Source organism: Cricetulus griseus (assembly GCF_003668045.3).
Source record: "Cricetulus griseus strain 17A/GY chromosome 1 unlocalized genomic scaffold, alternate assembly CriGri-PICRH-1.0 chr1_0, whole genome shotgun sequence".
NCBI classification, from domain to species: Eukaryota; Metazoa; Chordata; class Mammalia; order Rodentia; family Cricetidae; genus Cricetulus; species Cricetulus griseus.
In genome coordinates, this window is record NW_023276806.1 from 52,502,349 (window position 1) to 52,520,579 (window position 18,231).

The window sequence follows — 18,231 nt, forward strand, 5'->3', positions numbered from 1 at the left end:
CACAACCAGCTGTCAGCTTTTTGTTTGTTTGTTTTTAATTTTTCCCTCCCCCACACCTGTGTATTTGTAGGAGGGAGAATAAATGTGGGTATATGTGCTGTGGTGCACACGTGGCAGTCAGAGGACACCCTTGGGTGTCAGTCCTCACCTTCCTCCTTGTTTGAGGTGGGGTGTTTTGGTTTCAGTTGTACAGGCTGAGCTGGGAGTTCTGTCTCCACTGCTCATCTCTCTATAGGAGCACTGGGACAACAGAGGCACTGCATTCAGTTTTAGTGGGTTCTGGGGAGTCAAACTTGGGTCCTCACAGTTGACCAGCAAGAGGTTTTGCCAGCTGAGCCATCTCTCCTAGCCCTCTCCAGTTCTTTGTATGTTGAAATGTAGCATAGAGACTTAACGTTTTTAGATTTCCTGAGGAGAAACTGGAGATCAAGCAGATGAGTACATTGGCTAATATGCTAGTCTTACCCACCCCAGGGATCACAAGAGGTGCAGGCTTGCCAGAAAGCAGGAGATGACTCTTCCACATAAATGAGTGTGTCTAGGACCAAAAGCAAAGAAGAGATGTTTGGAGCATTCAAGAGTAAGTGCCTGTCTTGTTTGTCTGTCTGTCTGTCTATCTATCGTCTGTCTGTCTGTCTGTCTGTCTGTCTGTCTGTCTATCTGTCTATCTAGACAAGGTCTCACCATGTAGCCCTGGCTGACCTGGAACTTCCTATGGTAGATCAGGCTGGCCTAGAACTCAGATCTACCCGACTCTGCCTTCCTGAGTGCTGAGATTATAGGTGTGCTCCATCATGCCCAGCTCAGTGAGTACTTCTAAGCTACTCTTTTATTCTTTTCCAAGGAGAAACCAGATTCAATAGAATCCCGCACACAGAATAATAGCAGGGCAGCTCTTGGAGCATATGCAAGTCTGGGTTGTAAAGATTTATTTTTATTATTTTTATATATTTCTAGTTGTGTGTATATGTGTGTCAGCGTATGCACATGTGAGATCAGAAGTCAAAGATACCAGATCCCCCTGGAGCTGTAGTGACAACAGTCATGAGCCACCTGACACAGGTGCTGGGAACTGAACTCAGGTCCTCTGCAAGAGCAGTACATGCTCTGACCCACAGAACCATCACTCCAGCTCCAAGACCTGAGTAGTTTAAATTTGTTTCTTTTCTAAATGCTCCATCAAAGCCAGGGATCTCTCGGTCTTGAAAACAATGGTCACGTGACTGGTGTTGGCAGTGGAGACAGTACCCCGAATTATTTATCCTTTGGAACAAGCTCCAGAGACAAGCCTAGGAGTATGTATCCCATGCCAGAAACAGCAGGTCAGAGAAGAAATACATTTCTCTTCCAGCAGGAATTGCTGCCACCCAGGTGGTCTTGTTCTTTGCAGTGTCACTTGGGGGAGGGGGTGACTCAGGGTCTATACAAGCTGCTCTTACTAAAAATGGGACTTTCAAGGAGAAAATTCAAGCATGTGATGTTGAGAACTTTTGACTTTCAGAGAAACACAAAATCATAATAAATTGCAGGTCTGTGGGGAAAGCCATGAATCATGTTGGCAGGCATGCTGCCTCGTGGGCCTCTGCCATCATCACCAGCCTTCCCTCACACTCTCCTAGCCCTTAGTCACCTGTCTCATCTTTGAAGTGTGTGCTGTTTTCTGAGTTACCCGTTACCCGGAGCACAAGAGACGTCAGTACTGGGGGAGGTCAGAAGTTTGCAAAGGGCCCCCATGCCTGCAGCTGTGAATATTTCCAGGTTTCTATCCTTGGGCAGCCTTAATTTAGGGAGGCCTCTTGGCTGCCTCTGTTCATTGCTTTCCCTGGTCCAGGAAAGAATTATGACTGGTTTGTCACTTTCTTTAAAGTCCTCTCTTGTGTCTGAGTTGTACATAATGCAAGATTTGCTAGTGAAATGACTAAGAGTGGTGGAAGAATTTAAGATCAGCATAGATTTTTGGAGCTCCTGAAGGCAAGGTATGGTTTTGCCAGAGCTCTAGTTAAGAACAAAGGCTTGCCAGGTGATGGTGACTCATGCCTTTAATCTCAGCACTTGGAAGGCAGAGGCAGGTGGCTCTATGTGAGTCTGAGGCTAGCCGGGTCTTCAGAGCTAGTTCTAGGACAGCCAGGGCTACACAAAGAAACCCTGTCTTGAAAAAAAAACCAACCAATCAACCAACCAAACCCCCCCCCCCACAACTTGTTTTCTTTCTTTACAAGCCCCAACGTGTCCTTCTGTATGCTCCCTTTGCCCTTCCCCTGGACCTCAGTACAAAAAATTTGATTCTAAAGCCCCCAGTGTGCCGCCAAGGTGGGAGTTCCATGGTTAGGCAGATGCTGCCCATTCCTGAGGAGACAGCTGGCTGGCATACAGAGGTCTCTCCTGGTCATCTGGGCCCTGCATTTACCGCATGACTTTCAAAAGTAAGCAGCAGGCTCCAGTCCTACTACCACCTATTGCCAGTCACAGAAGCTTAAGCCAGTCCCTTAGTTTTGTGGCCCCCCTACCCTTCTGATTTGCAGAGTGTAAATAAGCTGATGCAGGTAACAAATGAAACATGGCACTCAGCATAGCAATCCATATATTACAGGCTTTCAAAATGGGGCATACCCACCTTTCTCCTCCCGTCTGAAATGGCTTTGGGGAGAATGGGAGAAGGTTGTTTTTTAGGGCTAGCTCTGGAGATTTGGATTCCTAGGTGAATTTGGCTTGGAGACAAGAAACTTTGAAAAAATGAAAAGTTCATTGACCCAAGAGTCGTGGGACTGAGATTCTGACTGGTTCTGCACACACTCACATAGTGTGATCTTGGTAAGCCATTGATGGTGGAGTTTGGATGGCACCCTTGATGCTGAGGAGTCGAGAGTGCATCCTAAGATGCCCTTGGAAGCCCTTTCAGCTCTGGAGTCCTATAGACTTTCACAAGCACTGGGAGCTGTTCCACAGACTGCCTCCAATGGATTTTTGTCCCTGTCTCCCCCCCCTCCCCCCGTTGTTTTCCAGTAGTTCTTAACTCCCAGGGAAGACTCTATTAAAGAACAGTAATTACAAATGCATGCACGGAATTTTTTTTAAAGAGGACAGAGTGTTCAGCTGCTTTATTCGGGAATGAGGGAAACAAAGGATTGAGACATTTTGAGCCCTCTACAAAGTGTAGTGTGTGGTGAGACCATCAATGGGCCTCATTCCTGACTGGGGATCCTCTTTGGCCCAGACATTCCCCCATGTAATGCAGTCTCCATCATTGCATATGAACTCTCACAGCGCTCTTTGGCAAACTGAATTGCTTCTCAGAATATTATCCTCAGTACTTAGCATTCTGGCTTCACACTGGGATGGGAGGTGGCATATTGGAAAATCACAAATGTTCTGGAGCCAGAATGCTTGAGTTCACATTATGGCTACAAATGACTAGATTTCTTTTAACTTCTGTTTTCTTCTCTGCAGGACAGTAATGATGATCCTCTTTCTACAAGGTCACTGCCAGCACCATGCGAAATAATTTCTACTATAGGGAAGTGAACGTTAGCATCTTATTTATTTTTGAGCCAGGATCTCACTAGGCAGTCAGGATGGCTTCAGACTCATTATGTAGCCCAGACTGGCCTTGAACTAACAATTTTCCTGCCTCAGCTGGGCTTATAGTCATAAGCCATCATACCCAGTTCAGTTTTTATAAGTCTAATTTATTTAGAAGCTTAGATAAAAGAAAATGTTCCTTTCTTCATGTGGGCTGCATTTTTTTTTCTGGGGGAACATCTGATGGGGGCGGTCCTTCTGTGTATGATTGTCTTATTGGTTGATAAATAAAGTACTGTTGGCCAATAGGAAAACAAGATAGGTGGGACTAGGAGTCAAGGAGGATTCTGGGAAAGGTAGGAGAAAGGGTAGAGTCTCCATGTGAGCCAGGGAAGACAGGACGCTTGTCGCTGGCGTCCGACAAGATAAGTGTTATAAAATATATAGATTTATGATAATTAAGACTTAGCTAGCAGATGAGAAATCCTAGTCATTGGCCAAGCAGCATTTGTACCTAATATAAGTCTCTGTGTGTTATTTGGGACCTTAACGTGGCTGCGGGCAGAACTTGGGCGGCCTGGTGGAAAGACTTATTGTTACAGAATGGTGTCAGAAGTAGGATGATCCCACACCCTGAGGTTCCCAAAGGAAACAGGGAACCTGCTGCCTCTAGCCACCAGGCACCACGAGCCGCCTTCCTGAAACTAGTCAAGCAGTGACAAAACCTAGATGAACTTCCATGTGATCTTCACAAAAGCTTAAAAAGGGATTTTTAGCAGCAAAAGAATAGAGACAAGCACGACTTCTTGTTAACAGCATTTTCTTTGGTGGTCTCTAATTTGCTAGAGACAAGCAGATACTCAGTTCCTTTAAGAGAGGTTTCCTGACTCAGTCTAAGCAGAAAAAACCGCAGGGCTCTTTTAAAAAACCTGTCTAGCTCAATCTGTATCTTTGAATAAGTTCAAACATGACACTCATTTTCCCAAGGCCTTCAAGGGAGTGCCTGTTGGAATTGTTGGTCTGAAGAAGGATAGCAGCTGCTACATGTGAAGATGTGGTCACCTTTGTGGATATCCAGGATACCGCACACTGATGCTCTGACAACCAGAGCTTGCCTATTTCATGTATTGTCCTCTAGTTGTGCTTGAGAATCCAACAAGCTAAGGAGCAGAAAGCCAAGTTTCTTTTTAATTAAAAAATTTAGGTCAATGTACAAAGTATTGGGTTTCATCGTGGCATCTTCAGACACTATATTTTGTCTTCAATTGTTCTCCCCCACCCCAGTCCCTTTCTGCTCCCCTCAGTCCCCCTTCCGATTTTCTACTCTATGTATCCAACTACCCTCTCTAGTTCCCAGTTCCCTTAGGATCTCTTCCTCCCCTCTCATGGTCCTCTTTCTGGTTTGTAACCTACACATACAGAGACATGCATATACATACGTAGCTTAAGATGAGGTTGCATATGTGGGAGAAAACACTAGGTATATATTTCTGAAACTGGCTTATTTTGCTAGTTTGTCTACTTACATCCACTTTCTTGTAAATGTCATTTATGATTTCATATTTCTTTGTACCTTCATAAGATTCCACTTTGCATATTATATATTTTTAACACGTAAAATTTGACAATTTGCACATATGAATAATAAATATTACTGAATATTAATGATTTTGATTATTCCATTACTCCCCATTACCTTCTTTTCTCCTCCTGCTGGACCCCTTCCCAACTAAACCACCTTTACTACCATGATTTTTTGTGTGGAAGTGGGTGGCCCATTGAGTTTAACTGAGGTTGCTTTTGTAAGCATGGGTGGGAGTGCTTACTGGGGCATGGGCAACTTCCTAGTAACAGCCACCACTGAAGAAAAGGCCTCTCTTTCCTCCAGCAAGCATTAACTACCAATAGCTCCTTAGGGAGGGGTGGGGCCTCAGGAGCCCATCCCTAACCTGTGACAGAATGTGGACAGTGCCCACTGCTGTGCTGGCACTAAGTGGGTAACACCAGTTACCAACAGCTGTGAATGAGTACAGCATGAGTGAGTACAGCAGCTAGGTCATAGCTGGAAGGAAGCTGTCCATAACATCCTACCCATCTCTAGCTCTTACGTTCTTTCTGCTTCCTCTTTGGTGATGTTCCCTGGGTCTCATTTAGAACCAAGTACTCAGCAGTCAGTTTCCTCAGCACTTTCACTGGTTAAGCATCTCTGCAGTAACCATTGTCCACAACAAAATGAGGCTTCTCTGGCCAAGGTTGACACTAACACTATATGAATGTAAACATAAATATTGGGCTAATAGGATGGCTTAGCAGGTAAAGGTGCTTGCTGACAAGCTTGATGACTTGAGTTCAATCTCCAGGTCCCACATGATAAGAGAGAACTTATTCCCACAAGTTGTTCTCTGACTCTAATGCACATGTTATAGCATGTGTGCACCCCACACACAAATAATTAAATGAAATAATGTTAATAATAATAATAATAATTGGACTCCTGACCCGGCTTCCTCGCTGTGTTCTCACCCTCATCCTCCAGTTCAGGCCTGCAGGCTCTGACTCTGGTTTTGGGTGCAGGCCTGGTGTGGTCTCCCAAGTGACTTAACAATGCAGAAGGGCAGTGGCCCACTGGTGCCTTTACATTATCTTGGCTTTGGCTATGCAGCCCTGGTTGCTACTGCTGGGATTATTGGCTATGCAAAAGCAGATAGTGTGCCATCCCTGGTTGCTGGACTCTTCTTTGGGAGCCTATCAGGCCTTGGTGCTTACCAGATATCCCAGGATCCCAGGAATGTGTGGGTTTTCCTAGCTACATCCAGGACCCTGGCTGGCATCATGGGGATGAGATTCTACAACTCTGGAAAATTTATGCCAGCAGGTTTAATTGCAGGTGCCAGTTTGCTGATGGTTGCCAAGCTTGGAATTAGCGTGTTGAGTTCTCCCCATCTGTAGTAGCCAATCCCCTGCTTGGGCTCATGAAGAATGGAAACTCTCCAAACTTCCACATTTACAATGTCTGAAGAAAAAAGTGCAGCACATTTTACAAATGTACACTGAGCACGATGAGATGACAATGAGCTTTTACTATTCAGGGATGGCAAGTGTCTAACCTGAGAGCAGATGCTGCCTTCATGCAGTTTTATTCTTGTGTGATGATATCTCTCCTTTCTGTACTAGGAGACAAGGGGTAAAATGTTGGGGGCCTCAGAGCCACATGTTCTGCTCAGAAGTATGTGAAATCTCTTGGTGACATTTTCGATGTGAGATCTTTTGCATAGGTCTGCTATGAAATTATGTTACAATGAAATACCAGTGAAAATAAAGTTTACTATTAAGAAAACAATAATAATAATTAGATGCAATAATAAGAAAGTATAAATTGTTAGAAAGAAATCCAAGGTCATAACATGTACATTTAAATAGCTTTCCTCCTAGTGCTCTGTGGCCTCCTCAGCTATGGGCTTTTGACTAGGTTTAAATTCCCTCTTGTAGAACAGGTTCAAATTCAATCTATAAGTGGTCAGTTACCCCACATTGGTCATGCTTTTGTTACCCCAATGGGCAAATTCTCTCTCTCTCTCTCTCTCTCTCTCTCTCTCTCTCTCTCTCTCTCTCTCTCTCTTTCTCTCTCTCTGGGTGTAAGACTGTCTATGACTACATTTTCTTTGTCTATTAATCTATTGATGGACATCTAGTTTAGTTCTATTTCTTGGATATTGTGAATAGTATAGCATGGATGGGCAAGTTATCTCTGTAATGTGTTGTTGACTTAGAGTCCTTCTGGGGTATACTCAGTGGTATAGTTGAGTCAAGTATAGTTCTAGTTTCAGTTTTTTTAAATTAAAATTTATTTTAATATGTGCAGGTGTTACCTGCCTGTATGTATGTACCACATCCATACCAGGCATCTATGGAGGTCAGAAGAGGGTGATGGATCTCCTGAAATTGGAGTTACAGATGTTTGTGAGCTACCACATAGGTCCTGGGAACTGAACCCATGTCTTCTGCAAGAACAGTGAGTGTCCTTAACTGCTGAGCCATCTCTTCCACCCTAGTTTCAGTTTCTGTAGGAGCCTCCATACTAACATCCTTAGTGGCAGGGTTCCTAGATGTGTACATGGATTCCTCTTTCTCCACATTTTTGCCAGGATTGTCATTTGTTTTTTATAGTGATAGCCATTCTGGCTTGCATTTCCCCCATGGTAAGGGTGCTGAACACATATTTGAGTATATATGGGCTATTTGCATTGCCTTCTTTGAGAACCGTCTCTTCAGTTCATTAGCTTGGTTTTGGCTGGATGATTTTTTTCTGGTGTTTAATTTGTGCTGTTCAGTACATATGAAGGTCTGTAGCTGGTGAAGATTTTATTACCGTTTTCAGGGCTCTAGTGCTTGTCTCCTTGGCCAAACAGAAGCTTCTTCATGTCCTATAATTCCACTTGTCAATCATTGGCACTATTTGCTGTACAGTGGGAACTCTGTTCAAGAAGTTCTTGCCTAGGCCTGCATCTTGGAGTGATTTCCCCTGCACCTTCAAAGTTTCAGGCCAGACCTTTGGGTTGACTGTTGTGCAGGACGAGAGGTGGGGTTAGTCATTCCTCGCTTGTGGAAACCATATTCTCAGCACTGGTTGAGACAGGCTCTCTTTCCTCTGCTGTATGTTTTTGACACCTCTGTCAAAAGTTAGCTACTACAGCTTTGTGGCCTTATTTTTTGGTCCTTTATTCTATCCCATTGATCAACAGGCCTGTTTTTTTAATCAGTACCATGCTGTTTTTGTTATCATGACTCTGTACTATGACTGGACGGGAGAGTTCTGATACTGCCAGCATTTTCCTTTTCTGATAGGGATTTGCTGGAGATACTCAGGGTCTCCTGACCTTTCAGGAAGCCAAACTGCTAACTTGGCAAAGGAGTAAGTAGAAAAATCTGAAGAAGAAAGCTTCCTTCCCCTACTCCCCCCCACCACAGCTGTTTGCTTTATTTAAAAAACAAAACCCTCTTTCTCAGTTTGGGAGCCTGGTCTGCTTTTCTTTATATTGGATACTCCATGTTCCCTGGGTCCATCTAGTTGAGAAATTCTTCAGGATAAAATAACTTGGAGTTCATCTTAAACACCTTAATCCTTGGTGCCTTTGTAGGCCCATCCAGCTAAGTGTCAACAAATATTCCAGGGTGTGTGTTCATGCCCAGTGCGAGGCAGCTGACTGAGATAACCACGAAGCCCCCACCCCCACCCCAAGTTCTCTTCCCACAAAGCACCCCAGGCCTTCTCCCCAAGTTAGTCAAGCTTGAATTTTGCAGTAGGTGGACGAAGAGGCTGGACTCTGAGATGCAGGGCAATCTGTAGTTCTCAGCACACATGCTCTTCAGATCTAGAGTTTAGAATTCCTGAGAGGAGGTGACAAGTTCGCTGTGGTTCTAAGCCATGGAGAAATTTTGTCCCGTTGAGAAGTCGCGTCATTCAACCCCTGAATATCCCATCATCAAATAGCAGGACGTCAGGTGAACAAAGGACTTTAACAAAAGTCCTTTCAAAGGTGCCATATTTTGCCTTTTTTTTCCCCCAAGGCAGCTCTTGTTTCTTGTTTCCCTGGGTGGAGGCTGATTTTTACAAAATTCTACTACACAACGGTTTGGACTGGAACTGTCCTCCAGGTGGCGCTTCAGCACAGAGAATGGCGGCTGATGGCGCTACCCAGGCCACCATAGCTCAGGGATGCCCTTACGTAAGGGGATTCAACGGTAAATCCGGTTGCACAATGGAAGAAAGGCCTGGCCTTTGTCATAGCTCTGACTGCGAGTTTAAATCTGTCCGGGGCGGTGCAGGACTCCGAAAGTTCTAGACCGCTGCCAGGACGAAGCCCAGAGCAGCTTGGCCTGTTGGGAGGGTGAGGCTAGAGCTCCGGCTTTGTCCTCCCAGGCCGGAGGCCGTGCTCTGGGCTTGCAGCCCACGGCTGAGCTCTCAGCTCGGCCAGGCCTGCGGAGGCAAAGCGGTCCAAGGCTGCAGTCCTTCCCCTTGGTCTGCTCTCTCCCCGCCTCTGCTCCTTCTTCCCCTCCCCTCCCCATCTCTCCACACCCCATTCTCGCCTTATGTTATTTACAAATCGATTTCCCGGTGCGATCTCATTTGCAGCTTCCACTCCCGGGGTAGAGGGACAGATTGGGGCCATCTCTCGGTCCCTGGACTCCAAAGATGTCTTGAGAAGGTCTCTCTCTCTCCATGCCTGTCACCACTCACAAATTCTGAGGTGCGTGGGCAAATACTAAATTCAACTTGGTGGTTTCAGAGCTTGGCACCGAGGGGTACGCGAAACTATTTACAGCATGAAGAAATATTTACAGATGAAAAGCTGGATGGAGAACTGCGCTGATAGGTGGACTGTATGCCAGAAGTTAGGGCTTCAGACACCTAGGACCAGTAGCAAGGCTTCACTAAGCACTAATTACAACACATGGTTTTGCAGGCAGAAGTACAGTATGTAGAAACATAAAGGAACCGTGCAGATTTGTCTCAGTGCCTGACAGACACCATGAAACTTCACCGGGTTAGGCACTGGGGCACCTGTCTCCAAGGGAACATGTGACAATTTAGATGAGGCTGAATGAGTGGTATTTTTGAGGTCTTGTTTAAAGCATAAGGTGGACAGACACTCTACTTATCAAAAGCCTTCTGTCTTCATTTAGGATGCCATGCCCTGGCAGGAGACCTGTCCCTGTAGCTATTATCTATCCTACCCCTTTGGCTCAGGGACCAGCTCTTTGGTTTTTGTTTGAATGTGTATGTTTCAGGCAGTTTGGGACATGAGGGAGACTAGGTTCCAGTCCCAGCCCTATCTCGTACTTGATGGATGGCTAGTCTCAAGTGTCCTTTAGCCTCTTTGTACCTGCTTCTTATGTTTTTGAGTGTCAATATGACAATAAGAGTATTAACTAAAAGTGGCACAAGCATTTCAGGATCTAATACACAGAAAAGTGTGTGTGTGTGTGTGTGTGTGTGTGTGTGTGTGTGTGTGTGTACGCACACACATGTATATGCTTAAGCATGTTAGTGCTTTACCACTGAAGTCCCTGCCCCATGCCACAGCTGTCTCTGTGGTTATCCTGTACTTGAGAACTGGTAGGGTGGGGGTGGGTTTCATCAAACTTGTGTAGGATTTCCTCAGATCATCTGCCAGGCTCTCACCTTTCTCCTATTCAGTTATACCCTTCCTTCCTTCCTTCCTTCCTTCCTTCCTTCCTTCCTTCCTTCCTTCTTTTTCCTGTTCTTCTTTTTTGAGACAGGGTTTCTCTGTGGACCCTGTCTGTCCTGGACTTTGTCCCAGACCAGGCTGGCCTTGAACACATGGAGATCCACCTGTTTCTGCTGGGATTAAAGGCATGCACCACCTCCTGGCCCAGTTGTAACTTTCTTGTGCTCTAAAGGGGAGAGGAAACAGCTTGAAATGCACTGGTTTTGTATTGTTTTCTGACAGAGGAACTGACATCTTCATATCTCCAGGGGCTCCAGTCAGAGTTCAAAGGCTATTGTCTCTAACACTTGAGCTCACCATATAGTGCATGGCAGTTGTTCAGTACATACTCATGACCGACAGGAAGGAAGGGACCTTACAGATGATATCACTAATTAGCCGAGAATAGTTTATCTGGACAAGATTCTGTAGGATGAAAATTATCTCTTAAGTCTTCTGACTAAGCATGGAAGTCACAAGGAAATGTGACCAGCTTGAAACAGAAAGGGGGGTGCGTAGGAGAGAAGAAACCATAGCTGCCTGCTATCTGCCGGATGCATCATTTTTCCATTACACAGGGCTCCATCTCTCAGGCCAGGTTAACAACCTTGCCACTGCTCTGGGACAGTGAAGGTATCTCCAGTTGTTGCCTGCCCAGGAGTCATGTTCTGTGGAGGAGTTTGTCATTGGTTTTTCAGACACTTAGATACCTTTCTTTATGGCTCAAGACCAGCCAGCTCTTTGGGCATATGCATAGGCCTGAGCTGGAGAAAAGCAGAGCTTCGGTGAATAATCTTCAGAATGTCACCGCCCCCCCAGGGTCTTATATAGCTCAGGCTGCTGGGGACCTTGTAACATAACTGAAGATGACTTTGAACTGAACTTGCACGGTCACCACCCAGTGCTGGGAGTCCAGGTGTGCCACCACACTCGGTTTATGTGTGCTGAGGATCGAACTCAGGATTCTGTGCATATTAGGCAAGCACTCCATCAACTGAGCCACATTTTTCAGCCCTCCAGAGTAGATCTCTTTTTGTTTGTTTGTTTGTTTGTTTGTTTGTTTTTTCGAGACAGAGTTTCTCTGTGTAGCTTTGGAGCCTTCCCTGGCACTCGCTCTAGAGACCAGGTTGGCTTCAAACTCACAGAGATCTGTCTGCCTCTGCCTCCCGAGTGCTGGGATTAAAGGCGTGCACCACCAACGTCCAGCGATCTTTTTCTATTTTATGACTTATTTTATGTGCATTGGTGTTTTGCCTGCATGTATGTCTGTGTGAGAGTGTCAGATTCCCTGGAATTGGAGTTACAGATAGGTGTGAGCCGCCATGTGGATGCTGGGAATTGAACTCACGTCCTCAGGAAGAGCAGTCAGTGTTCTTAACCACTGACTCATCTTTCCCACCCCATGTAAGGTTTTTTTTTTTTTTTTTTGGTCTGGTTTCTTGAGACAGGGTTTCTCTGCATAGCTCTTGCTGTCTTGGAACTCACTCTGTAGACCAGGCTGGCCTTGAACTAACAGAGATCCACCTGCCTCTGCCTCCCTAGTGCTGGGATTAAAGGTGTGCACCACCACCACCCGGCTCCAGGGTAGTTCTTAATAGAAACTTTTCTGACTGTAGCTGTCTTATTCCAATTCTCACACCAAATAAGACTTCTAAAGAGCCCACCCATAGCCCAGATTGTCCAGCCGGAAAGGCTCAGAGTAGACAGAATGTGACTGGATGTAACTCTAGTTTAGGGTTCCATAGGGAGATGAAATTAAAGCTTTCGGAGCTTGCCTAGTAAGCACATCAGCTATTAACCAGCTGGGCCGCTGATGGTAAGCAGGAAGGAATGTCTTAGGCACCTGTGCATTCTGACTGATGGGTATAACCTTCCTGGGAAACTGTGTTGAGGAGGATTCTGAGTGTACATGTCACCTGACACCTAAGGGCAAGTGCTCTGACAACCATGTCTGTCACAGGTGCTGAATGGGGAAGGGCCCCAGGAATGGTGGGTATGTCCCTGTTCCGGTTGCTAATGAGGAGAGGAAGCTGTTTATTTGGAATCTGGGAAAATAAAGATGGTTGACTGGTCAAGTATGCTCATTTAATTAGCTCATGATGGGCATTGAGCAGCAGCACAGGAAGGCAGGCTATGGAGGAAGCTGGCGAGCTAGAGGAACAGTCATGTTCCGGGTCCCTGTAGACTTGTCCATGCTGAAAATACTCAGGTGGAGATGGCAGGGTGGGGTGCTTGCTCTGGGCTGGGAGTTAAGATCTGGGCAGACCCTAGAAGAGAGAGAGAAGCCATTGACAAGCAAATGGAGGGGCAGAGAGGTTTCCCCACCTGAGCTCTGTGCATTGCTCAGCACCCCTGACATTTTCTAGCACCTCTGACATTTCCATAAACGTTTTGCCATGAAAATCAGACAGTGGTGGGGGTTCCATCAGCCTAGGGAATCCTGTGAAAAGAATTCAACACAGCTTCCTGAGCCCAAAGTGGATCATTTATTATTTATTGAAGCTATTAACGGTACAATAAAAGTCACGGTCACATTTTCATACTATACAATATCCTTTATTCATACCACCTCCAAGTGATGATTGGCCTGAAGGAGGTACAGTAGAGTCATGTCTTGAGGATTTGAAAGGCCTTGAATGACAGGAGGAATCTGGTTTTGATTGGGAGATAGAGAACTCTGGGGCAGAGGTGATGAAATGAAGGCTGGCTTAGGAAAGTCCCTGTGGGGACTGTGAAGGAGAGGCTGAAGGCAGGAGATACTGAACATCAGAAGAGGAGTGTCTTAGTTACAGTTTGGATTGCTGTGAAGAGACACCATGACCACAGCAACTCTTATAAAAGAAAAACATTTAATTGGGGTGGCTTACATTTTCAGAGGTTTAGTCCATTATCATTATGGTGTGACATGGTGGCTTGCAGACAGACATGATGCTGGAGAAGTGGCTGAGTGTCCTAAATCTTGGCTTAGAAAACAGGAAGTGATCTGAGATACTGGGCATAGTTTGAGCACATATGAGACCTCAAAGCCCACCTCCACAGTGACACACATCTTCCAACAAGACCACATCTACTCCAACAAAACCACACCTCCTAATAATGCCATTCCCTTTGGAGGCTATTTTCTTTCAAAGCACCACAAGGAGTAAGAAACTGTTGGGTGGTCCGAATAGGAGGTATTGACAGGGCTGGAGATGTAGCTCAGTGGGTAAGATGCTGCCTAGCGTGTGTGAAGTCCTGGTTTTACCCCCAGCAATGCTTAAGCCCAGGCATGGTGGCACATGGTTGCAATCCCAGCATTAGGGAGGTAGAGGCAGGGGGAGGAGGGATCAGAAGTTCAGGGTCATCCTTGGCTACGTAGGGAGCTCAGGGCCACTCTAAATTACTGGAAACACTTTAAAAATGTCAAAGGAAATAGATAAACATGAGCGATACTAACAGCGTCACGGAGGGAGATACACTAGGAATAGAAAAGGCTCACAGTCAAGAGATACTTGCCAGTGTCTTCAAGAGCTTTGAGGCCAGCTTTCCCCACAGCCTTTAGCACAAAAGCCGCAGAGGGGGAGGCGAATTGCTGAGCTGAGATGTTTGATGAGATAGTGAGAGCAGCTTCTTCCCATGCTGGGGATGATTAAGCTTTGAAGCGCTACCCAGGACACCAGTGGGCCCTTCACCAGCAAGTGGCCATCCTCCCTGGACCACAAGGCAGGCCACTCAAAACCGCTCTCTGCCAGATGAGAACATCATTAATTTTCTTAGGAATCTGAATACTGAAGGAGGCCTTGGAACATTTCTGGCCAGTGACTTTCAAATTTGACTTAACAAGACTCAGTGGATGGGAGGCAGCTAAACATCCATGAGGTGTGGGGTTCAGTCCCCAGCACCAAACACACACCATCCATCACACACACACAGCAAGCACCTGAGCTCCACAAACCTTTGAGGAGCTGGACAAGATGTTGATGCTAGCCTCTGTTCCAGAGAACTGGGTTTGAACGAGGACCCCCACATTTCATGATGTCTTGAAGTGTTCAGAAAGCAGGGCCAAATCTCAGCATCCTTTAAATTCATGTCTTTACTCCACAAGTGAACAAACTGAGGGTAGGAAAGGAATGTGGTCTTACTTAAGGTCACACTGGTAAAGGTCTCCGGAGCGGAGCTTGGGTCAGAATCTCATATTTACAGTTCCTCAGATACACTATAAGCCAATGCCTGGCTCCATGCTTGGGTCTAGGTTGAGGGGTACATGGTGGCAAAAAGGCTTGGGAACTTTGTCTATCTACTAGGAAGACCCACACTGTGTGGTTTCGATTTGTTCTTCCCCGGTGATTGATGATAGTTTTTGTTTTTTGTTTTTGTTTTTCATGTGGTTGTTTTCTGTAGACCTCCTTTGAAGAAATCTAAGGATTGGCTTATTTTTAAACTGATTTATGATTATGATATGGGTTTTGTTTTCTATTGAGTTATTTTAATTCCTTGAATATATTCTGGAAGTCAATACCTTGTTAGAAAAATAATTGGCAAATATTCTCCCTTCCTTAATCTGTTTGTGGGCGGAATCATTGTTCTCTTTCTACTTGTCAGCTTTTACCTATCTGGGCAGACCATAGCCAAAAACTCTTTGCTCATATCTCAAAGTATTCCCGTGTCCTGCTCTGCTGATTTCATGGTGTTGGTCTTAATGTTTAAGTCTGATCCATTTTGAGTTGATTTTTTTACATAGTGAGAGATGGAAATCTAGTTTCTTCTGCATATGGATGTCTAGCTAACTCAGAACCATTATAAAAAGAAATTTCATTTTCCAATGTATGTTACAGTTGACTGTGAATATGTGGATTTATTCCTGGTTCTCTATTCCAATGGACTATATCTATTTTGGGGCCAGTACCTTGCTGTTTGGTTACTATAGCTTTGCAGTATGTTTTGAAGTCAGAAATTACAATGCCTTCAGCTTTACTCTTTCTACTCAGGATTGCTTTGGAATTTTGGGGTTGGAGAGTTCATAAAAGTTCTCTCTCTCTCTCTCTCTCTCTGTCTCTCTTTCTGTCTCTGTCTCTGTCTCTCTCTACACACACACACACACACACTTCTCTCCAGTACTGGGGATTGAATCTATGGCTTCATGTATGTTAGGCAGGTACTGTACTACTGACCTGCATCCCAGTCCCCTCTTTTTCTGTTTCTGTATTTTGATAGAAGTTACATGGGATCTGCAGATCATTTTCAGTAGTGTGGACAATGTAACAGCTTACCAGTCTGTGAACATAAGAAACCTTCCGTTTTGTCTGTGTGCACTCTCTTCATTTTCTTTCATAGAGTTTCTTGACTTTTTCTGGGGGGGGGGTTTTCAGAGACAGGGTTTTTCTGTGGCTTTGGAGGCTATCCTGGAACTAGCTCTTGTAGACCAGGCTGGCCTCGAACTCACAGAGATCTGCCTGCCTCTGCCTCCCCAGTGCTGGGATTAAAGGCATGCGCCACCAACGCCCGGCAACTTTTTGTTTTTTAGACTTTAATTTTTGTCCTTAAACCATAAAATTCTCCACCCCAAAATAATAATTTTTTAAAAATCGTTTTTCCCTAAGTGAGTCTATGTGACGAATGTGCCAGAGATTAGTGTGTTTAACTCCTGTTGCACTAATGATTGATGGAATTAAAAGCAAGCCCAGATCTCACAATCATATCTCATAGTAGTAACAGCGGTTGGATTCTTTGGGAATACAAAATGTTTATTGCTACTTCAGTATACAGAGTTGAATTCACATCTCTCTCTCTCTCTCTCTCTCTCTCTCTCTCTCTCTCTTTCATACACACACACACATACACACACACATACACACACACACACATACACACACACATACACACACACACACACACACACACACACACACACACACACGCACACACAAACAAACACAAAAACATGCATACAGCCATGACAGAGTTGAGGAAAAAATAACGAGTTTATACTCTCTCTTATGACTCATGTGTCCTTCACCTACATCGTAATCCTTCTCATCACCTAATATTATCCCATTTTCTAAATTTTAGACTATACCCATACTTAATGCCCATTTACATATATTCATGTATACATTATAGGCTGCAATTCATATATGAGGGAGAATGTGGGTTTTTTTTTTGTCTTCCAGAGTTTACTTTTATACCTGCATAGAATTATGCTTTGCAGATCCATTCATTTCCTGCAAATTTCATTTTCTCTATAGCATATACCACATTTCCCTTATCCATTCTCCTGCTGATGGGCAGTTAGGTTGATTCTGTCTCCTTGCTGTGGTGAATTCAATACCAATAAACACATAGATGTGCAAATATCTCTAAGGTAGGCTATAGAGTTCTTTGGGCAAAGGTCTGGGAATGGTATAGGTGGGTTACATGGTAATTTTATTTTTATTTTTATTATTATTTTTTTGGAGACTCTGAGCTGATTTCCACATGTCTGTTTTAATTTGCACTCCCATCAGGAGCAAATAAAAGTTCCCCTTTCCCCATATTCTCACCAACATTTGTTGTCAGATTTCTTTTTATTTATTTTTTAGACTTATTTTTATGGATATTTTGCCTACGTGTATATATATGTACCACATGTATGTCTGACTTCCATAGAGGTCAAAAGAGGGCAGCAGATCCCCTAGAACTGTAGTTTCAGGTGTCTGTGAGTCACCATGTGGGTTCTGGGAAGCAAATCCAGGTTAGGTCCCTTTCAAGTGCAGCCAGTACTCAACCTCTGAGCCATATCTTCAGGGCCTGTGGTCAGCTTTTACGTGAAGAAGCAGGGAACAGAGTAGAGACATATTTTCAGACTGGCTTTAGGGAAAATGGGTTCTATTTTCCATGGCTTCCCCAGGAGGAAGGGGAAGAGGCAAGAGGGCAGGAGAAAAATCAAGGCAAAACTCCACCAGAAGGGGTCTGAGTCCCGGTGGCGACCTAAGCAATGATCCTGGGAGAAACGCCAATTGCTCACTGCGCAGCTGGCCTTCTGGAACAATCCAGAGTCTGGGAGGGAGTGTCACTTGGGCAAGCCTTAGGTTTCAACCCCACCCGCCCATCCCCAGTCAGGAAGAGAAACAATCTGAGTACTTCCGGTCACCACAGAAGGGAGGCTTCACACACTGGGCAGTTTCCTGAGTACTTCCGGTCACCACAAAAGGGAAGCGTCACACTGGGCAGTTTCCTCAGAAGGGAAATGACCTGAAGGTGGAGGTTGGAGCAATGCTGGACAGCCTGAAAGACATCTGCTTCCTCAGGGCCTGCTGAGGAGGAGGACCCACAGTGGGGGTGAGGGACAGGCTGAGCCACTGTAGACGGCTGCTTCTGGAGTCAGGACCCTATCCCTGCCACAGGCCTCCTTCCGGGACTGCACATAAAGGCCGCAGTGAGGGAGGCTGGGAGAAGGCTGTCTGACAGGGGCTTTTAGCTGAAGCATGCTATTTCCACCCCCTTTCTCCAGAGCTGCTTTGAATTG

The 18,231-nt window shown here is 45.1% G+C and overlaps 1 protein-coding gene across 1 annotated transcript; it reads left to right on the top strand.

The window, feature by feature from the left end:
* The first annotated feature begins 6,079 nt into the window (after window positions 1-6,079).
* LOC100767117 (transmembrane protein 14C) lies at window positions 6,080-6,468 on the top strand. The gene has a single exon (XM_027393528.2). It carries the CDS (start codon window positions 6,124-6,126, stop codon window positions 6,466-6,468), a length of 345 nt encoding a protein of 114 aa, XP_027249329.1. The 5' UTR covers window positions 6,080-6,123.
* The last annotated feature ends 11,763 nt before the right edge of the window (window positions 6,469-18,231 follow it).